This window comes from Synchiropus splendidus, chromosome 15 (assembly GCF_027744825.2).
Source record: "Synchiropus splendidus isolate RoL2022-P1 chromosome 15, RoL_Sspl_1.0, whole genome shotgun sequence".
NCBI lineage: Eukaryota > Metazoa > Chordata > Actinopteri > Syngnathiformes > Callionymidae > Synchiropus > Synchiropus splendidus.
The window spans coordinates 10,108,271-10,131,858 of record NC_071348.1 but is presented as its reverse complement, the minus strand read 5'-3'; the positions used below and the strand labels follow the sequence as shown (position 1 = coordinate 10,131,858).

Genomic DNA, 23,588 nt, shown 5'->3' with positions numbered 1-23,588 from the left:
CCGTGCCAATTTTATACATTACTTTATTCAGCCAGGCCATTAGTTTGTGGGTCAGTGGACAAAAGTGGGTGCGACAACTCCCATTTTTCTTCATTACCAATATCTGACATCCCCCTGTAAATGAATAAGCCCTACGATTCATGCCAGGAGTTTTTGATGTCACATCCAATGTCGACACAGTTTCATGAGCGACCTGATATTCAGATTATGCTTCTTCAAAACTGTGTGTGTTCATTACGGCGCCGCGGTGATGCAAGAGAGCGGAGTTGGCCCGTCATTTGGAAGGAGGGAGAAGGGGACAAATATTACGGCTGGATTACAGATTAGAAGTGAACAGTTGTGGCCTTCTAACAGCTGGTGAGTGGAGGGGAGTCGGGCATCTGTGACCCCGTTTTCTGAGTAAATAGGTCAAGGTCGACACACCCTCCATTTGGGTTGGTTTCTGACTAGTCAGGCGTTAATACAGATCCCATCATAAAGCTAACGTGGCGAGCAGGGGTCTGAAATATATATAAAATATATTTCAGGAGTGATTTTGTTCTGCTCTTCACACTATTGGTGTTAAGCTGTGTGACAGCAGTTCACTGTTCCCTCAGCTGCGACGGCGCCTGAAACAGTTGAAACTGGCCCCGAGGGACAGTCAGAGGTGTAGCTATCATTAAAAACACAGATCAATGAAGCGGCAGTTTTCCCTGACAGCAGCTGGAGGGACTGTTGACTCTGAGAAACTTTCGCGGTGACTTTATAAACAACATTTAACAAGCGCTGTGTTTATGAAACGACACAAGCCATTAGCGTCTTTTTCTGCTCAGCCAATCAGGAACTTCAAGTTAAAGTGCAACTAACTTGACTTATGGGATTTGAATCTATGGCTGATACTGAGGGATGTCACCTTTAATGCAGGTGACTAAGCAACCGAACAAATGAATACGCGGATAGCTACAGAGTTATCAGAGTTGCAGTATGGAAGCTGCCTTACTTTGACCGCTGGACATTATCCACTGACATAACAACAGGCAGTCACACTCATTCATGGATTAAAAACAGTAGACCAACATTTTGCCATTTCATGCTCACACTCGAATCTTGAACCCAATACTCACGAACTGAGACCATAAGAAGAATCTGACTCCCTAAACTTTAACTTTAACTTCAGACAATAGCTGCAATACTGTTTATTTGTACATCTTCCTGGTTAGTATTTGTCTCATATTTATTTATTTTTGGACATATAGTTTTGTTTTTGGAAACCGGAGGCCTCAGACCGAAATTTCGTTGCCATAATATAGTGATATGTTTTTGTGCAATGACAATAAAGAAAGTCTAAGTCTAATTCTAAACCAGTTTGTTGTGCAGTTATATATTACAGCGTTCCTACATGTAAATCAAATAATTTTACACTTGCGATTAATCGCAAATCGCATAATTTGTTTTACATGTTCACTTGATATACACGATCAAGAGAACATCTGGAATCAAACGGAGACCCTGGTTCTCAGCTGGGTGGAATTTCCACTCTCTTTCAGTTTGAGGTGAGTATGAAGTGTCCAGTGAAAAAGGTTTGAGCTGCATTATGATTTATTAGATCATTTGTTCTCCTCCTATCCCCTGCGGTCAGGAGCTTTGAGCCTTGACCAAACAACAAGAAGTCAGAGACAGAGATCTAGACTGGACCAGATACACTAGTGGTGATATGATACATTGCAATATAATACAATCCTGTAAGTGCAGCACAGGATATTTGTTAGCAAGAGCTGTCATTATAAGCGAGTAAACCAGGTAATGCAGTACATCATTATGTGCGTGAAAACAGGTTTATTGTGATGAACAGAAATGTTATGAGCATTAAACACATGCAGTGTATGCAAGAGCCAATGAATATCGATATCGCCGACTTAAGATATCAAGACAATACCACACCATGAAGCATTGCAATATTTTAGTCAGGATATCGGTATCATATCGGCCATTAAGAGAGTGAATAGCGAAACAATTCTTCAATGTCCGGCAGGTTATGCTGGTTTGTCACTTTCCTCCTCCAGGCTACCGCTAACACTTCCTCCTCTATGAGCAGTTAACTTTGATAGAGTTTGTTTCTAAAGCGAACCCTCGACTCTGTTGACGCCACAGCACTTTAAAAACAAGATGATAATGCAATCAGAATGTTTTCAGGGCCTCTCTGAGAAGCACGTTGTTGCTCCGTGCTCCGAAAAAAAAGGCCGGTGAATCCTGAGGGGAACACCAAGTGTAATCAGGCCTCATCAGCTCCACCATCAACTGATTTCCTGTGTTTATAGAAGCACTGATTGGCACTAATTAATCACCAAAGTTGATAATCTGTGATTTAAATCAACTCATTTTTACAAGCTGGGTTTTCGCAATTACCTCCCACACCACGAGCGTCGGCTTTAAAATGACTGAGGAGAGCAAACGGCTGGTGAGGCCAGTAATTCAACTACCAACTGAATGTGTTTTCCCCGACTGTATTTATACTTCGAGATATTTGAAGATGCTTTGTTGGTTTCAGTGGTTGGTAGAAAAGGTAGAAAAAGCTTCATTGTCTGTTCTAGTAAGAACATGTATCTTTTGTCATGGTTAGTGACAAGTTTAAAAGCACACTCGCACATTATGAGTGGCGCAGACATGGTATAAACTCGATCTGTCACCGATCATAATCGGCCGATATCAGTGTGACCGATGAATGTCGATCACTACCTGTCACTGTCCATTGCAACAACTGATCACATGACATCCGGCGTTCTGATGAAGCCCCGCTGGTAGTGATGTGTCCGCTCCTCCCTCCTCGCTGCTCACTAAGCAGCAGCATGTCTGCTGTGGAGGTTCTTTCAATCTGTCATGTCAAGTTTGCATCCTGCAGCTGAGGGACAATGCTGTGCACGGAAGCGCGTCAAAATGAAACACGCCATTTAAAGCTCCAGCACTTGACGGCGCATGGAGAGTTTTCCGGTTCCTTCCTTCCTGGTTCCTTAGCAGCAGGCTGTTAGCGCAGCTAGCGCTTAGCAACATATGCCGGTTTGAGCATGACATTCAGAACGCCAAACGAACTGCCGCTGCAGTTTTTGGTTTCAAAGCATTCAGAGGGGAAACTTTCATAAATGCGGTGCTCTCAGTCTTGGAGTCCCGCTCGAAGCAGCCAGTATGTAAATATTTCACGGACATAGCAAAGTCTCAAGAGATTCACCAAAGTGCAACGTCTAACATCAAATTAAATGTTTTTCAGTTCTTCTTTTGACAGAATAGGTGCTGCATGCTACAAGGTTTTTCTGTTTTTTGCCTCCTTGAAGATGTATATATAAACATGTCTGAATTAAAATGATTTTATGGTTCATTTTTTTCACGTCCACAAAAGGTCTCATCATTTTGGCTACAAATCCCTGTCATCGGTACTGGTGATCGATATTGGTGATCAGCAACAAAAATCCTAAGTAAAAACATCTCTAGCACCTCACTGTTAGCAACAATAACAGAGGAAGAACAAGTACGTAATAACTACCAATCACTCAAGGACCAAAACAACATTTGGCAACTAACATCTCTCTTGTTGAGTGAAGAATCTTGACAGAAACTGTGTCACAAACTCACTGACTCACACACATCTTAAGGTAGGTCGTGAGCCAGAGTCTTGGATGGGGAAGGCAGTTTTGTGTTTTGCATTCCAACGTTGTTTCTAAAATAATCAGCAGTCTTCCTAAATTAATTGAAGCGGATGAAAAATAACAGCTCTACGAAACAAATGAGCCGCTAAAGGAGGCAACGGTAATGAAGCATCAATTTGATGATTTCACCGTTGCTGAAACTGCTTTGAAACTGAACAAAAGAAAGTCGATTAAAGTTTATATGCAGTTTAGTGCTCACTTAAAAGAAGGAGCTAAAATTGCAGAGACATTCTCACAGAGTATCTTAATTGTTTATCTTGTGAATTTAATTCATCACTCTTGTGTTTAGCCTACATATGTTATTGACTCGCTGGACTGTCACTCTATACTGACATTAGATATTTTCAACACAGATTATAATACTCAAGCAGGTCAATAAAATGCTAAAATAAATAAATAAAGGCTGTCGAAGTACGTACAAGGTGATGAGGCAGCCACAATATTTGCAGAGCCAACACTAGCTTTCATCAACCGGCGCTACTGAACACTTTGGTCACTAGATGGTAGCAAAGAGCTTAAAACATGGGATCCATACGCCCACTTGGCAGCACCAAGAACACAGGGGAATCATGGCAGTTACAAAATAATAACCTGGCCCAAATATTTTCATGGCAATGACGACATATATTGTGATACAATCGAGGAAAATGGTTCTTACTTTGGACAGATCTCCGACCTCCAGGTAGAAACAGATGATGAAAACATTCCAGGTCATCCACATGACCAGCCAGGCAGCGTACTGAAGTCACACAAAACATGAAAATAGTATGTTTATTGTGCATCTCAACTGCAATATTTTGTTAGCTTCCTGTTACAATAATACAGCATTCCAAAAATATCTGAAGTCTTTCATTGCAGTTTTGAGTTCCGATATTTAGGCTGGACTCGGTGCTCAAGACTGCAATGTTTGTGGAGAGGTCAGCCAAAAATGAAGCAAAGAATAAAGACCTTTTTTGGACACGTAATCCAAGGAGAACATTTAGAATTAGTTTTAAAAATAAAATTAAAAGAGCCTACTGAACAGAGAAATCTGTGATGAAATCAGAACTATACATTTTAATGTTATTAGAATTCCTCGCCACAAATATGTAACTATTTGATAGAATAAGGTTTCACTTGAAGGATCTGAACTCACCCCGGTGACATATCTGGGCCTGAACTGGATGGTACCAAACAGGCCGAGGATGACGATGATGATGTGGAGGAAGTTGATGAGGATGGGGGCCCACTGGTACCCCAGAAAGTCGATAATCTGTCGCTCCAACACGCTGACCTGAGAGCACGAGGAGGAGAAGTGGAATCAAACTTCTGATGGAGACATGTTTAAACAGTCTGAAAAGTAGGTAATGGGACCAGACCTGACTTACTGCCTATTGCCCTGGTGGGATGTTGGAAAACCTGGACGGGATTTTAAAGTTTGGATTTGATTAAAGGACATTTTTTTTTTATTCGTGGCTTTTTCATAATGGCGTAAGCTGTCGTCTGTAGTCAATGGACTCCAGTTCAGCCCCATCGACCATATGCGTGTGTGTGTGCATTAGTAGGTTTATTATCGTTCACTCGCTGCTGCCTCCTGCTGTGATAGTTAATGAAGCTTGCACAGCAGATGATATAGCTCTACTAAATATATTAGACACACAAGCTCTCACTCAAACACACACACACACCTTTTTTTCAACACATCCAGCTATAGCAATACCCCAGTTTCTGAACACTACTTTGTTTGTTACACCACATTTTTATGTTATTTTGAAATATAATCAGCCCAATCTTAGTTAATACTTTGTTATACAGTGAAATATACTTATTTATTGAGCTTTTATTTTATAAATATTTTTATAATATAAGTTATTTTAATATACTTGTAAACTGTAAACTTGTAAACGTTTATCTAATGCACAAACACACCCAAACGCACAGTTGAGTTGAGAGCACCCCGGAGTGAGACCATATGGCAGCATCTCACAGTCGGCTCTCTGCGACACACACACGCACAACACACATTGACACACGCATTTTAACCTTGTATACATCCAGCTGACATTAGTAAGAATGTTCCTGCTTATAGAACAAAAAGAGCAACTGAAAATACGCGCGACAACATGGGTGTGTTTCCATGATGCTGCACCTCCGGGGGTCTCGCACTTGACAGCACCTGCTGTCAGCCAACACAGTGGGCTCAGCTGGCAGTGTGTGTGTGTGACAGACTGGATGTTCCCGCCCTCTTTGCACCTTGTTTTATTATGCACAAACCTCCTCCCATTGACAATTATATAGTGTTGCAAGAGTTCTCCTTCACGTACACACACACATTCAAAAGCCATTACTAGAAGTCAGAGGCCTCCCAGCCCATTACAGAGGCCCCTGGGGGACCCCTCTTTCATCACAGATAATATAAACAGTCTGCGCAGCCACAGCTGGGACACACAATAAACCACACACTTACACACGCCCAGATTTATTTTAATTTGTTTGCGCACTTTAGGAAACTGCTGCATCGATTTCTTGGGTTATTAGAAGTCCTTCCTGTCAAGTTGGTCTGAGAGGCTGGTTTGCAGGACAAAGCATTCTCACTTGGTATTCTGGGTAAGCTTCAATAATTGTCTTTCTCCGAAGCTCAAATCTCTGGTCTGACAAACAATTGGGACAAATATCAAATGGTGCTCTATAGATGCTACAGTACATGGAGCTGGGAGGTTTATGAAGTCGGCTACATGTACCAAAAAGTGGTGCTGTTTTAAAGCCGGCTGCAGAAAAACAGCTCATTCGGAGGTTCATTGTTTTCTGAGAAATTTCATTTGTGAAGTAAAATCAGCCTCCAAATGGGGTCAGCAGAGAGGTTCTTAAATTGAGTGGAAACTTAATCATGCAAGGGCCACAAGTCACAGGCCGAACAAAAGTTCCATAAGAGTCTTCTTTAAAGGGAAATAAAACTGAAAGCTTTCAGCACTCTCCTGGTACTTGTCTAAATAAATAAGTTTCCCTTCTTCACCACCAACTAAAAAAAAACCAAAACAGTCAATCTTCACCTTGAAACACACACATACAGACACAATCCTGCATCGCATTCCATTCCATCTGCATCAAGATTTTCAAATTAAAGGCCCATTTATGCTCCCTATACATATGAAATTGTACCCGTCCATTTCAAACATTGTTTCTGTCACTGATGACATGCTTCTCTTTGCATTGGTATTGCTGTTCACCAATATATCCGCCAGAAGGAGCAGCTCAGAATCCAGGTGACAACAAACTCCAAAACCAACATGGCGACCCTGGAAGAAGTATTGATAATGTAGCTCTTGCACTAAAGAGCAAGAGCTACATTGTAGGAGCCTGAGGCTGTTCAATATATAGCCACTGGAGGACGGAGAATTTCAGTCATTGTTATGTTTTCTACGTATCGGATGGGGACAGCAACATAGTTACTGGTGGAACTGCTCTGTTTGGCCTTTATCCGTAAACCTTTTGCAGAAATACTGACGAAATGAAGGCAGAACAGGGACAGAAGTCTCCGTCCGGATCACTATGTAACATTAAGCATAAATGGGTTTTAATAGTTGGCATTTATTATCTCGACTAGCCACAGTATATAGCAGGCGATCAAAAAAAAAAAAAAAAAAGAAACCAGGAAAACAGCGCATTACTTTCAAAACTGAGCCAACAATATGATAAGTTGTGGTTCGAAAGAAAGAGCCTCAGCCCTGGTTGAACACCCCGAGTGTGTAGTGCAAGAAGGAAAGTGAACCGGGTAACTTTTCTAAGGGGTTCCGCAAAATAATATGTGTCGCTGTTCATAATATTTGTAGGTGGGGCCACTGGACAGCACGAGAGAAGAATAAGGTCCACACATCTAAAGCAGGAATATATGTAGAATGAAAGCAAATTGGATTGGAACTCAGCTACAGCGGAACTTCTGTGGACTCCTTTTCCTCCCAACACTTGAGGATTCTTTGAGCTACGTTTGCAGGTGAACATCGGACAGCTAAAAATAACGCCGATTCAGAAACACCAGATGACAGATTAGCATCAATTCCTTCACTAACTTCCATCTCCTCCAGCTATCACCCCTACATTTTCCACCATTAGCTCTCACTTCCTCCTTCTGACTCACTTTTCTTCTTCTCTTTCTCCCGACGAGCTTTTATCTCTCCGACTCCCACTCCCGGGGCCTCATCTTCCCTTCCCTCTCTCTCAGCCATAAGTAGTCACAAATGCTTCCTAATAGCCTCCAATGGAGATGAATTGATCGTTGTGTGAACCGAATCGATAGGAGATTGCTTCTGCCGCTCGCTGCGGGATGCTGCGCAGGCGGGCGGCCATAATTAAGTTAACAGTGAACCACCGTGGCGGCGGAGTTCTATTAGGGGAGTAAAGTTTACAACCATCTGAGACAGAAAAATCACACACACAAAGTATCTATAAGAAGTTTTCTCAATTGATAGCAAGCTAAACCATTCACCCTTTCATTCCCTTCTGTTGACTCTTTAACTGTTTCTCCATCGTCGACTCACTGTCTTATTTTACCCCATCTGACCTCATCGCCTCCGCCTCCCTCCTTATCCGCCTTCTGTAATGGGATGAGCCGCAGAATTTGATCAGCACTTTTTTAAAGGTCACAAGCAAAAGAGCTCCGACACGGCAAGTGAACGACGGAATGGAGAGAGGATGTAAACCAGAAGTGGGGCCTGTTATCAATAAAGTACAATATTGTTCACTCATATCGTTCAATGACTGATACAACAGTGGAGAGCAGTGATATGTAATTACGAGAAATAAGTCTTCTACCAAGGGAGCTCACTGCACCATGGATCCTCACCGTGGTTGTCTGCACAGAAGGGAGTTTAACTAAGCAAGTCCTTAAGTTTAGGCCTGGTTGAATTGCGATATCTGCAAAGGTAAACCTTAAAGGAAGGACAAAGATCATGCTATGTTGTCTTTTTTTAAAGAGGATTTTAAAGAGGAGGTTATGGCTCTTGAAAATTGATCTCATGTCACTTATATGTCGCGTCTCATATGAGCATCATAGGCTTCTGACTTCACCACCAACATTGGACGCACTTGACCAATAGCCTTCGGATTGTGAATGTGTTCAAAGCTCAAGTTATTTCCCCTCAGGTGTTGCCACAGCAAGTCACTCTCCACTACCTTAATTTTTCTGCCTCCACCCTGCCTGCACTTGCTTCTTGCTCTTCCTCACCTCCCTTTATCACTGCATAAGTCACTGCTTTGCAGTTAGGTCTTGACAAATCCGACCTATGCCTCTCATGCTTGCTCTTTATTCAACCATTTCCTTCAGCCTACACATTGTCTGGTGTTGTCTTTGCAGGAGGGATACGTACCATACAAAATGGTGTGATTTTCAGTTCGTCGCTGGGCGACTTCAGTGCAATGTGGTAGCTTTCCAACCCAACTCTTATTGTGAAAGGTAACTAGAGACAAATAAAATCTATTTTGTGGTTTCTGTCACTGGCTGCTCTGGTCCGTCTGCCTGATGTGGTCCACCGAAAATTCCGGTGCTGCAATCGGAAATTGCGCAACTGACACTTACTGGTAAGCGCCTGCGCAAAGGTGATATATATTTTTTTAACTTATTAAATCTTTTTTTTGGTCTAGATTTAGAAATTGTATGTTTTTATCTGACATTCTAGTTTTTTTTTGTTTTTTTTAAATCCAACAACATAAATGGACTCAAGCACCACACCACAGTAGACATGAAAGTGCTCACTCCTGCTCCTGAGAAATGTTTCCTACACAATAATGATAATGTATCAGAAGCAATACTTTACATTGCGCAGGTCAAACGTATTGGAGGAGCTTGAAATTGATTCATGGATTAAAAAAAAAAAATAGAATATCAGATAAAGACATACAATTTCTAAATCTAGACTATTTTAAGTAAAACAAACTATTTTAATAAAGAAAAAAAACGTAATAATAAATAATAAATCCAGCATTATTGAAGCATTATCCCGTGATATAACCATGTACACGTGCCTACCAGTAAACATCACTTGGTAAAATAGCGCAATTTCTGGTCCCAGCACCGGACCACATCAGGCAGACAGACCAGACTCCAGTCTCCATTGAAAAGCAAAAATTGCCAATAGTGACTTTCCTCACTGAGGAATTGCCACCTCCACGATAAACGTCTTTGTCCACGGAGTCGAGTACCAAGCGAGATTGTCATTCTCCTCATGGCTTGGTGCCCCTGCCTCTGGTCATGACATAATGTTGATGTTTTGGAGTGAAATATGACGTCCATTGGGTGAATTCCTGAACGATCCGCTCTCCTCTAGATTGCAGAGGTTAACAAGCGGCATGCATCATAAATGGAATGGCCTTCTATTTTAGGGGCCGCTTCGGCGGAAGCCCTCATATTCGGTAGGGTTGAAGCAATCGCCCGCATGCCGCTTAAGGCGGAGTCAAAGGGTGACTGCTGACTGAATGTTAACATATAGGCAACATCGCAGAATCACATCGAGCGATGGGTTCACCTGAGAAGCCATCGGATCGTTCAAAAGTGTATCAAGATGGGTCTCACATCTACCTCAGGGTGAAATTCTAATGGAGCTCGAGAAGCTGGACTGATGGCGGAGGAGATGGAAAAAGAAGGGAGGGGGTTTTCAGGGCCTAATGGAGGGAGAGGACGGAGGAGGCCGATGAAGCAAATTGCGTTTATAGACGACAACAGATCTGAGAACAGACGTATGAAATATGTAGAAGGGATGAGAGTAGAGCAGAAGGTGAGGAAAGGAGTTGAACTGCTCGACACCAGAAGAAGCGTCGCCTCCCTCACCCGCTTCCCCCTGTTAATGTCACAATCGTCGCATGCTCTCTCCCTCCATCTCATCGACTCCTCATATCAGATGTGTCAGCCTGTCCCCCTCTTCCTCTCTGTCTCCCTTGCTCCCTAATCTCTGCTGCTCTTTCAGATAAAAAGACACTTTTAAGACTCTGGAGTCCTGTGACGGTCAGAGAGTTCGGCCGTCCCCGTCTGCGCTGATAATTATTCTTTCATATCACTGCATCAGTCAGTATCCAATAGACCAGTCAAAGATTCTTCTCCCCTTTTATTTTTCTGAAAATACATATCTTCTCAAACAAAGACTTTTAAGAGGCAGTGCGTCGCATGCTATAAGGCAAGCTGAATCAAAGGTGTGAGGTTGTAATGACAAGGGAGGAGTTTGGAAACTGGATCAAATGACATGTCATGTGACACGAGTCAGGGCTGAAATTCATGTGATCAATAAGGTCTCAGATTGCATATGAAAAGAGCATCAAAAACAAGGCACCAGCCGATGACATTAATGCAGCGAGTGGTTGATGATGTTGACTACTCACACCACGTTGACAGTGACTGAGGCTTTTTTGAAGCCCGCAATAATTGACCATATCACTTTGACATTTGCAGTTGTTTGACAACCTGTCTATCACACGCAGAGACTTGACTTTCTCTTGACACAAGCAAGGACTTAACTTGAACACATCCCACATTGCAGTGACTCAAAATCATTTTATTGTCCGGACAGCGATGAGGTTTGACATCCGGTCACTGGTGTGAGTCAGAGGCGATGCTAGTGCCAAGTGACTTGACTTAACCTTCCCGATATAACTAGTCACCAGATTTATTGGACTTGACTGGCGAGACTTCAGCAGAGACTCGTTCCACTCGACTCAAATAGCCACACTCAACTTCAACTCCATTTGTTTGGCATCATCAATGTGCTTTGACATCAGCTCTCACTCAACAGTCTTCAGGTTCGGGTGTAGACAAAACAGACATGATCCGACGCTGTGTACTGAAGTCAACATTCATCTTCAGTTCCTGAGAAGAGCTGACATCACTGATATCCAGACTGACCTGTTGACAATCATTGGTTACACCGCGGCTCTCGTGATGCTGTCCCTGGATTGTTCTGGTGTCAACTGAGCCGAAGCAGATCCATCACGCTGACAGGAAACCGTATTAATATCTGGCGTCTAATATCAGAAGTGTTAACCCCGGCAATCTGTCGGCTCTTACTCTTGTCACAGTGTATAGATCGCAGCTGTGATTATACACATTTGTCCAGATGTCAGGTTTTATACTTCTGACTGCCAACATGCTGGACAGTGGATGGATGGAGGCCATGGCTGTCAACCGTTCAGGCATTGCATTCCTCCTCACCTCCAACGGATCCATTCTCAGCAGAGTAACGTCGAAGGTGATTAATATTCCTGGAAACATTTCCTCATGTAAACGTGACATTTAAATGTCAGAAACGCAGGATAATCAGTTGGCGCTCGAGCTGATCTCCCATCTCGTTCTTTGGCCGCGCAAGTTCACCCTCTATTTCGGGATCTTTTTTCGCCGCCCTGATCATTCCAGTTTATTGCAGAGAACCAGAGATGGCTGCAGGATGACGGTCCTCAGAGGAGTTTTAGTGAAGCCAGTGGGACAAGAACTGAAAAAGCCTTTGGACCTCTGAATTTTTTCGGGCGTTTTTCTCATCCTTTATTTGGGATTCTTGAGGTTTTTTTGCTTGTCATGACTGGTCTCTTTTCCATTTATGCATTAATGAACATATATATATATATATATTTTGGATAGCATGTTTCTTACTTTTGTGTAATGTAAGCAAGTACAAACACAACAAAGATGTATCAACATGGACAGACTGTAAGTGTAAACCGATTCACGTGTGTTTGATTTACTGTGAATGAACATGCTACACACCAGAAGCTCCATCGCAGTGTGAAAAGAAGCGGGGCCAGCTGCACACAACATGGAACTATTTTGACCCAGGATTGCGTTTTTTCCTTATCAAACTGTAGCAAGTGTCCGACTGATCTAACAAAATGAAAGTTTCCTGCGAGCTCTTTTAATGATTCTGTCAATTCATGTGGCGAGTTCAGGCATCAATCACTGCAGAGTGAGACTCACAAAAGTGGTGAAACATCGACTTGCCGAAAAAAGAATTGGTTAAATGATTAGCTTGGGGAGAGTTGTAGCTGTACTTTCAATTTGTAAAGTTGAAGAAAGCCTTGTCAACTCATCCTCAACTGTTGTTTTTCATCATTCACACTTTTTTAAAGTGAACTTTCCCTTCTCTTTCATCCACCACATGTTCTTGTTTCTTCTTCTACTTCCATCTGCTAAGCTATTCGCAGCACACGCACACACTTACTGTAGAAACACAGATACATCACTGCTCCATCACTAAATGAATTATCATCCCACAATGCTTTTGTGTTCGTGGGCTCTTATATCTTAATGGCTGATCTATGAAGGCCTTGCTTTTATGAGGCCAGTGTGTGTGTGTGTGTGTGTGTCATGTGAAGGGGGTTCAACTGCTTTTATGATAAATAGCTGGTATTAAAAGGCACCTCCATGGTACCCGGGGGGTTTAATTGTGTATATAAGGTGTGTGTGTGTGTGTCTAATCTTGAATATTCTATTTCATGAGTCGAGTCTCGGCCTTCTTTTTTTCATGACCATTAAGGATGTAATGGTGTTTCTAGAGGTGTGTGTTTTTAAGTGTTCAGTATTTCAAGGATGACTGTGTTGTAGTGTGTATATGAGGATACGTACGGGTGGAGATGACACCAGACAAGGCCGCAGATGGAGGCCCAGCGGGCAAGGAAACATTTACAGCACACACACACACACACACATTAGTAAACACACACTGATAAAGAAAAGAGGATATTGGTGTCTCTGAGTAACCTCACGGGGGAGGAGGAGATCAACCACATCTCTGTTTGTGGTGTGTTTGTGTGTTTCGCAGGGGTTGAGTAATGGATGTTTGGGGTTAACATGATTATAATGAAATGGATTTCATTACTTGGTTTCACAACTTGAGCGACTGAGCAGCAGTTTATTACCTAGAATATGTCAACACTGACAAGAAGGTGCTTGTGGCTGCAGCTATTTTCCTTTTTTATCATTTGTAAAGAGGAACAACAACATGTTAGCATGTTGCGTTACGGCCAGTATTGTGCCTGAAAGGGTTCATATTTTAGGCGGACGTCCTGAGCCACCTGTCATCCAAAAGGTGCCACATTTGAGTCATGTTCCGGTTAGAGATGGGCTGATGAGGCTTCATGAAACTGTGTCATCATTTTCATAGCCCACTAGATGACGCTCTCTGCTCTAAAATGAAAAATTGAAATCATTTCAATGAAACCCCACATTATCTTTTTTTATACAAAGAGCGCCATCTACTGGGCTCTGAAAATGAGGACACAGTTTTATGAAGCTTCATCAACCCATCACTAGTTCCAGGCGATGACCCAGGAAACGACACCGTGAAGAGCCCTTAACATTTAGTGGAATTGCCTTCAACGTGATGCAATATGGGCAGTTGGTAACAACAGTAACAGTAACAACAGAGGGTGTTTACATTCGAGGATTAGTACTGGAATATAGGAATATATCGATGAAAAAAAAAAAAAAGAACTAGTCAATGGACAATTCCAAGACAAACTGGACCCAAATGCAAAGGCTTGCTACCTCAAAAACATTAACAGATATTGTTGGAACTGTTCGCAACAAGGTGAGCTACCATGTAAACCAGAGGTGGACAACTACATTTCCTGAAGGGCCACATTAGAAACTGTAACGCTAGTGAGGGGCCATCATCAAAAGAAAGACAGCGATGACTACAAAACATGACGGAAACATAGCCAACATATATACTTAAGTAACCAGGACAAAATGAACCGAAGACGATGAAATGCAAGTTAGGATATTATGAAGTGTAAATATACCATGAAACCTATTGAAATGTTTCATTTTATATGCACCTAATTTGAATATCAATCAACTATGGATCACATGTTCAAGATAAAAAGGCAATTTATTTAAAAAAATATTTTCACTATTCCTTCATTGTATTTTGAGGAAGAAGAAAAACACAAAATGGCCAAAGAAAAGAAGAAAATTTTAGTCTTAAAATAAGAACATGCTATATTTATTGCTAAAGTGCTGTTGGAGACTAAAAGAAAGAACAAAAAAAATGAGGACATATTAGTTATAGTTTGAGGCTGACATCAAAACGGGACACGAAAACACAGGCATTGGGCCGCATATGGCCCCCGGGTCCCACTTTGCCCAAGTCTGATGTAAACCGAAGATGACAAATACAATACGTACAAATGTGCGTCACACTTATGAACCACCAGAGCACAGTGACACATAGTGCTCAAGGAGGAGAGATATGTATCCACGTCTGTCTAAATAACTAACTAAATAAATAAATATAATTTAACTTCAGTAACTTTTGTCACTTTTTCGGAAGCGAGCTGCGTATTTAATGTTGACTGATCTAATAAATACAATGTGCGGATGATCAATTATATTAAGTGTGATCGAATAATACCTGCAGCAAAATAATATTTACAGGGGTTCAGAATCGTGTTTTTTGTGTCATAGTTAGCCAATGTTCCTCTGTTGTGGGGGGTCCGGCTTTTAACCCCAAAGACAATCAATCGAACATGTATGGCATAATGACTGAGAATAAATCTGTATTAGAGTGTATTGCACTGTGATTATGTTTCCAGAGCATCGTGTCAACAAAGCAGAATTTTTACTTTGGATATACAAGTGAAATAGAGGAGCATAGATGAGAGTACATGGATGGACCTCACTTAATTCTTGAGAATTATTTATAACAAGTAAATAAACAGCAACAAGACCCAAATATCAACAGAAGAATGACGCATAAAGCAAGCGCACGGCGAGTGAATTTGAAGGTCTATTTCTGTGAAACCGCAAGCAGCTTTGGTGTAGATCAGCCGCTGTCCCAGAATTATGAATTCCTTTTAAAGCGACACTCGCTCGCTGTTCCCTCGCTGGCATTAGAGCAGATCGATGGTGGCAGCAACAGCCTGATAGCAAGATGACTGTTATTTACCGAAATACATTCAAGGGCAGTTTGTCTCGTTTTCCAGATAAGTAGTGGCACTTTTCAGGGAATAAAATATCAGTTATCACCATGAAACGACGCATGGAGTCATATCTGTCCTTATAGCATTGCACTCTGGATTTTGGATGCTGTGTGGCCCAGAATGTCTGATGAAGATCGTGGATATTTTCCTCTCACACTGCAGCTGGGAAGCAGCTACTTCAACACAAACTGTTGCTGCTCCTTCTGTAAACCAGGAGACAACAGCATCAATGTGTTTTATTGTGTCTGGCTGTGTAGCCAGCACTAAATTAACTCTGCCTCTGGCTCAATGGGAGACATGAAAAGAAGAAGCGGTGGCCCAGCTGAGAATGAACTGCTCGCCAACTTTGTCACCTTATTTAAATGAACTTCATTGTGCTCACAGGGCTCATAGCATCAACGGGTGCCGGCTGCTTTATTTCCAGCTGCTCGCACTTATGAAGCAGAAAATGTGGCTGTATTACCATAATATTGCTCTGGGTGCTATCACCGAGACCACATTGCGGCACGGTCCATTCTGCGGTGCGGAAGCCCGACTGGCACATGCCCCGGCTGCATGCGAAGGCTCGCCGCTGTGTTTACTGTATAACACAGCCACGAGCAGAATGCACTTAAGCCATTTATGATGCTATAAATCTCCACGGCATTCCATCACAAGGATACATGCTTCTAAAGGCCAAACTGTATTTTCCAATGAGGCCAGAAATGTTTTTAGTTTCCGGCCATATCAGCTCCACTGATATCTGCTTTTGGCAAGCTTGGCCTGTTTTTTTTTCTTATTCTAAACATGTTTGAAACTTGACTTTAATATAAACTTAAAGGCAATGCAGTTTGATCAACAGATGGGGAGAATGTTTCTTTAAAAAGCCATGTTGCTATATCTCATATCCTGTGATAACATGAATTACAAAGTGACACAGCTTCAATAACCAGCGTGATAAAGTAATTAATGAGCAACCGGAATAGAAAAGGAGCAAGTGAGATCAAAAAATGAGATTAAATGAGAAACGATTAAAGCCTGATCAGGTATGATTTACAGCCTCGGTTGCCAAAGTAGCTGACTCGGTGAGTCGAGAGCAGGACTTCACAGATTCATATCAACAACTCTCACTGACTAGTAGAATTATTATTGGGGGGAAAAGTCTTTCAACGCCTCTCCCTATGATGTTATTAGACTATATTAGCTCTCACTCGACAAACCTGAGCGGCATGGGCTGCGCCTCACGGTGCCAGCAGTGATGTATGTATAAAATATACTTTGTCTTTCCTCTTTAAAGACTGCATTCGATAGCTGTATTTTGCTACTCAACATCACTTTATCAAAACCTTTGAGCAGTTATTCACACAAAGACTGCTCACAGTGGTCAGAGTGCAAGACCATGAAGTTGCAGGTTCACCGCCGCTAGAAATATCACGGTAAAAAAAAAGGCCACTCAGTGTGGAAATAATATATTGGGCCATCCAAAAGGACGATACTGAAATGTAATAGTACTTTGGCTGAAGGGGGATAGCACAAACACCATGTTTATCTGTCTGATGGTTGGAGGATCAGACAGAAATTTGACAGACTTGAAAGAAAAAGTAACTTTTTTCAGGAAGAACTTAAGCACAATGGGCTGCAGAAAGGGCACGTTCAAAAAAGGCTTCACCACTAGTCTCCACTAGGCTCTCTGAAACTCTCTATGAACCGCTTCATGTCCATTAAGTTAGGCCAAAAAGTTGTCCACTTCCCCACCAAATTCAGACCATGAAGTGAACCAGAAACCATTGAGAATAAGAAGGGAGAGTTGTCCATAATGGAGTTTAGGAGACAAAGTATGAGGGTAATGAAGGGTATAAATAAAATGATTCGATTGGAAGTGAAGGATATAAAGCCGATGGAAAAGAAGTTAAAAGTAAATGCAAGGAAAAAGTCTAAAAAAAAGAGCAGAAACAAGAGGAGACTGTGAAACCAATGCAGGACACCATCTCAGTGGAGCGCTTACCACCGAAAGATAAACTATGAGAACAGGAAGAAGAGAATTCAAAAAGGTAAAGAAGGACATTAATACCATGACAACAAAACATTTGTGAGTCTGTGAGAAAAAAAAAACTAGTTTTAAAAAGCCCTAGTAACAAGCATGTTAACAAAGCATTCACTCTCAGTTTCATGTTTGTTGTCTCTTCACTGAAATGCTATCAAAGTAGCGCATGTAGCTGCTACTCAGTCACTTTGTTTGCCCTTGCTTGGAGAAGTTGCTTACTGCTAGAGAAAACCAGGGCGGCCCACCAGGGAGGTCAGAGAGACATTATAAGTATTTGACAATGAAAGCTGCTGTCTGTGACTTTGAGGCAATTGTTTTCCCAAACTGTGCGGCATTAAACCACCGGGGTTGATCACCCTTGTGGGGTGGACTTGGGGTCAAACGCCTCAACATCGTAAACAGATCTGGAGAACAAAGTGATGAATCATTGTCTCCTCTGCTTGCAACACTCAACAAAGCTGTCTTTACCTGTCCTCCTCGTGAGTTCTATTTTACCATTATTTATTCACCAATCCATCGTGTCTTCCTGCACTTCAACTGCCACACTACTTAAGTATATTGCTCTTTAGGCTTAGAAAACAAACCACGCGTCGCTATGGAACGAGACAAAAGCATTTCTGCTGATTCCCGTCTCTTCCCAGACCAGAGAGAACGCTCCTGTGTGTAGCTGCGACGTGTGTTTGGGTCCCAGCCGGTTTGTTTCTTATCAACCTAATGGAATGACAAGAGAGTCAGCACTTTAGTTCAGTGGCCAACTGGGAAACAAACTCTGGGAATGAGGCAGACTGGACTGAAAGTCAAAGAAATTACCTCCTTGTTTATCGATGGCCGCTTCTATCTTTATAATTTCAGCCTCTCTCCTTGCCTCACTGCTTAGTCTGCAAAGCTCAGGTTGTTTAGTTCATGAGGAATTACAGTCAAATGAAAACAGGGATCTGAGGGTGAGTGCACTCTCAGGTGTAAATGGTTTCTTAATACCAGTTAGTTTTTGGTCGGTGTTCATTTGATAAAACATGGACTAATCAAACTGGAGCTGTTCCATCCAGTTATTTTCAACATGGGAATGATTGGAAATTCAAAACTTCTAAGAGAAGCAATAATCCAAGCTAATGTAGTTGGCAGGTGAAGCATTCGTGTTAGCTATACTTTTTAAATTAGTTAGTAGTATTTCTTTAGTCACCAAAATATGACCAAAAACTGAGAGAATCGAGTCAGGTGACATGTCCAGGAACCACGACCAAGAAGCCAAGACACGAACTTAGCGGTGAGGACTGAGACAGCCAGGATCCAGGACCAGGAAAGCCAGGACAAAAGACAAAAATTTCCAAGACTAAGTATCAGCTCCACCAAGACCAAGGGCCAAGAGACCTAGGATCCAGAACCCACAAACTCAGGACCAAGGACAGAGGCAAACAGGATGGAGGTCCAGTATAGCTAAGAACAAGGCCATGACAGCCAGGACTTAAGACCAAGAGAGCGAGGACCAGTGACCCATATACCAGGTCCATGTATACCATGGACCCCCTAACCCAGGACCATGGACAGAGACAACCAGGACTTAAGACCAACTTAATTTAGATTCACCTGAAGAATCCAATGAGGGCAGAGATACCCAGGAACAAGGACCAAAAAGTCAGGATCCAGGACCAAGATAAACAGGAACAATGATTGAACAATGATTTATTCACCAACCAAATATTCAAAAGGGCATGGCAGGTCAACAGGTTGTATCGGGCAGCAACAGCTCCAGGAGAGGAAAGGATTCCCAAAATTATGGACAGAGAACAGTGAAACCAGTGGCTATTTGTGCCACATTCTATTGTAGCATTCCTGAGAAACTATTCCTCAATCTTCAGTTTCACACATGGAAGGCGCTTACATGCCGCTGCCACATGCCTGCCACATATCTGCCGCCATCGAGCAACAACCAAAGCAGCCAATGCAGGTGCTTCTACCTAGCCAGTACCATTTCCATTCATTCATTGATCCCAAAAAAAAGGATGTCGTTCAATTCTCAATTGATAATTTAGCAAACAAAAGTCCTGACTGAAGACACACACACATTCCTTCACACACACAGGCTCAGCAACCAGCACCTCACCTCGCCTGGTGGGTCGTTCCCCCGGCCGTAAATTGCACAGATACAGACGCCAGTCTTCATTAGCCGGCTGTTTGCCCCATCGGTGACCCTTCCTCAGAAAGCTGCACCACACACACCGGAGCCACTTGAGCATTCACATGTCGCTAACTGATCATTATTCAAGGACTGGCGACAAATTCATCAAGACCTTTGGAATCCTCAATTCTCCCAGGGAGAAGATGTTTTTCAATAAAGGTCAACAAGGAGACCATGTTCCAGCTGATCACGACTTTGCAGTCAAATTATTGCTACTGCTAATAGCTAGGCGCTGAGTCTGTGAGGCCCTGATGTTTATATGGAAACAGCGCGAGCAAAGTTAAAGTCCTTTTAAAACCTCATGATGCATGACAAACATGTTTACCTCATATCCACAAGTTACGGCTCTATTGCGATCCCAACCCTGCGATAAACACTGACTTCACTATAGCTTGGTTTGAAGTGATGCGACTCTTAAGTTTAGTGTGCCACGGTGTCGTTGTGTCCCACTTTCACTGCCTCATCCTTCAAAGAAGAAGTTGAAAGAGCTGACATCACAGCAGCGCCATCTCAGCTCTCCATCAGTAGCAGGAGAGTCAAACGTACGGAGTATTCTGGGCTCTCTGGTTTCTTGTCAAAGTGGGGAATGCAATGGACTTTCTAGACTTATCTGCAAAAGCCTGGGGATCAAAGCCTCACATGAAAGAAGTGAAGAAACTTTGTGGAGCGTGTTGTGTTTTGAGGACACAGTCGACACCATCTTGTGAAAAATACGAGAAAGAAAGTGTTTCTTAAAGCGACAACACCACTATACCTGTCACACAGAGTTATTTGTAACATTTAAAGTTATATAATCCAATTATTATTACAATTTCCTGAAATACTGTTCAAGATACATTGGCTTCGACTTGGAAATCTACGTTTTTATTTGCATTTTATTTTTTTCTCTTAATTTTTTTTCAAATTACACATTACAGTCTGTTTTTTCATTTTTTAAACAATTTTGTTTGTACTATAATCTTATAATACATTTTTTTATTTATTGAGTATTAATCTTGCAATGTCTGTCATACTATTAACTTCTTAATTAAAATATGACACTTTTTATTTTTTTAATCATTTCTTTCAAAAGACATTTAATACAATCTGTGGGCAACATGGTACACCTACATTTGAGATTTAATTTTATTCATGTCTTTTTTTTTCAAAAAGCTCAAAGTTTGAGTTTAGTCAAAAAATAAATAAATAAATATGGAAAAACAATTGCTACATTATTTAACATTTTGTTTCCCCCCAAATATTACGACAAAAAAACTGAAATGTCATTGAACACCATGAGCTCCGTTGGACAGCAGGCGGCAGTGGCATTCAAACAAGACACATTTTCGGGCATCTTCAAAGCATCCATAATCGCTAACTAATCCCAAACCATTCACTGAAATCCTTTGTTTTGTTTTTGACTCTCTGCCACTCTGATTGGTGCCGTTGCAATTTTGTTTAGACATGAATATATATTTTGATTCCTGTCCCAGAAACACTGTTTTCCATGGGTCTGGTCCATGAGGTCCAAACTGCGTTTCCTTTCTCTGCCTCTGTTCCACTACTTCACTTATTTCCTCCCCTCGGACTTTACCTTCGACTCTGACTTCCATATTTAAGCCTCGCCTCTGCCCTCCGCTGCAGTTTTATTTAAAAACCCATCCATCCTACACACCTTCTCTCCCGAACCTGTGTCCTTCTCTCCGTCCTTCCCTCCTACTTCCTGACCACTGAGGTTTCCACAGCAACACACAAAGCAGTGCGCGCACCAACATGCCGGCAGACGATCGACGGCGTAATCAACCCCACACATGCCGACTCACACACAATAAAACCACTCTCAGACACACTCACTCCCACTAAGAGACGCACACACACACCATCAGATGCAATCAGCCTGAGTGCTGAGAGTGCAGTGCAGAGGTGTGCGACTCTCCACTCTCCTCGCCGCACATCAATCATAAAATCCTTTCTGCCAATTGGACAGCTGACAGTGTCGGCATTACGCGTCGTCTCCCTTCATTTCCATCAATCACCAGGTCGCTGCCATGAACTCAGCTCAGATCACCCGACTGTACTGGCTCGCTTTCTTCTGACGTGGAGGAAAATGTTGTCGCATGTGCCACACTTCCTGTCTGAGCCCTCTGCTTCACTTTTGTATCTGCATGAATCACTCCGCCAGCCGACACTGCATGAAACTATCTGGGGTTTAAGTTGAATATTTCTTTTCCCCGTGATAATCCAGAGGTTGCTTGTCAATATAACTACTTCATTCCAACTCGATTTCAATTGAGATGAAAAGGGTCTATTTTTCACTCATCATTTGTCTTGTTTTGTGTGTTTTATCACTGAGTGTATCTCTACCTGCCACTCATTCTCACGGTGCCACCAGATTGGTGTCGGCGTGAAAGGCCACTGCGAGCACAGATTCATCCACCGAGCTACAGAGTCAGTTGGATAGTAGTGTAGAGTAGAGCTCAGTGACCGCCGGAACTGGATGGAATACACATTAGCTCACTTCACATACTGCTATTCACTAACACTGCAGCTGCGTTTGAGAATTATCATCACAATTTAGCATCTCACATATACATACAGCAGGTAATGGACCCATCCTCACTACCATGGCCTCATATATTGATGTTGGGAAAGTGGACTTTTGCGTCCTATACTGACTAAAACGCACAAGTGTTCGATGGCTTTTAAATAGCAGTTTGACACATTATCCATGGCTTATTCTAACCCCAACCTCCATCTTTTTTACGTGTCTTAGGACATGCACTGCCAATGCGTCAACATGCGACGCAGAAGGCTGCCTTTTTCGTCAGTATAGGATGCAAAACGCAGCTTTCCCAAGGTGTGAGTGAGGAAACAATTGCCCTCAGTGAAGCATTACTGTTCTAATCCAGGATGTTCCCTGACTGTCACACACTGGCTAGTTCCTGCAGTCGGAAGTGCAGCGGTCGTCCTCGCGCAGTTTGGAATCTCCTACACATTTTTAAAAGCTAAATTTAAAAGTGGCTAACAGCCACTTCCAACTTGCGATGCAACAAAGAAAAATTGTATATTCTGGCGAACAGAGGATGAGAAAAGGAAAAACATGAGGGTTTGTTGCAAAAATCGTGGCACAAGGTTTAGGACGCTACAACAGAACTCAAGGTGGCTTTGGCATCTAGCAATGCGACTAGCAAACCTGTAGAACGTTGGTCTCTGTGATGCAGACTGCGTTCTGTATGCTTTATTTTGGGACTAAATTGGGGCTCAGAGACTGCTCTGAGATGTTTGTAGTTTTGTGTCGACTTCTGAAAGTACATAGTCAAGGCTGAGGCCAGAACAAGAAAGCACTGTAGGAAACCCTGGGATACAAGCATGTTTTAAAAGTCAGTATTCCAAACCACTTACATAAATTCATACCATTTTTTTTCACATGCCAAAAGCCCATATTCAGATAGTCAAATTTAACCATTGATATTTAAGAAAGTGGCCATCAGAAATGTGCCGCTCTGCAAAATAAGAACATAAAAAATAACGTTGTTATTATTATTCTAAATAATAATAATAATAACTGCAGGTGACTATGGGAGTAGCAAAACTGGGGGAAAAAAAGAAAATGTAAAATGAATAAATGCATTTTTAATTATGTCTGTCTTGTGTTGATGGGTTGGGCTGTTGTTGGAATCCTGTTGTCCCTAGTTATCATATCAAGAACCAATTGCATCACAAAACTATGTGGCTCCCAGACACGGGTGACGCGTGGCTAACAAGGTCACCCACCTCCCTGTCTCTCTCTTGATGTATTTCA

The 23,588-nt window shown here is 42.1% G+C and overlaps 1 protein-coding gene across 1 annotated transcript in view; it reads right to left on the bottom strand.

The window, feature by feature from the left end:
• nkain2 (sodium/potassium transporting ATPase interacting 2) overlaps positions 1–23,588 on the bottom strand; it is a 76,129-nt gene that overhangs the window by 32,004 nt on the left and 20,537 nt on the right. The window contains exons 2-3 of the mRNA XM_053887868.1: positions 4,813–4,950; positions 4,336–4,416 (exon numbers count right to left, since the gene is read on the bottom strand). Of these exons, the coding sequence (XP_053743843.1) occupies positions 4,336–4,416; positions 4,813–4,950 (219 nt within the window). The remainder of the gene's footprint in view (positions 1–4,335; positions 4,417–4,812; positions 4,951–23,588) is intronic.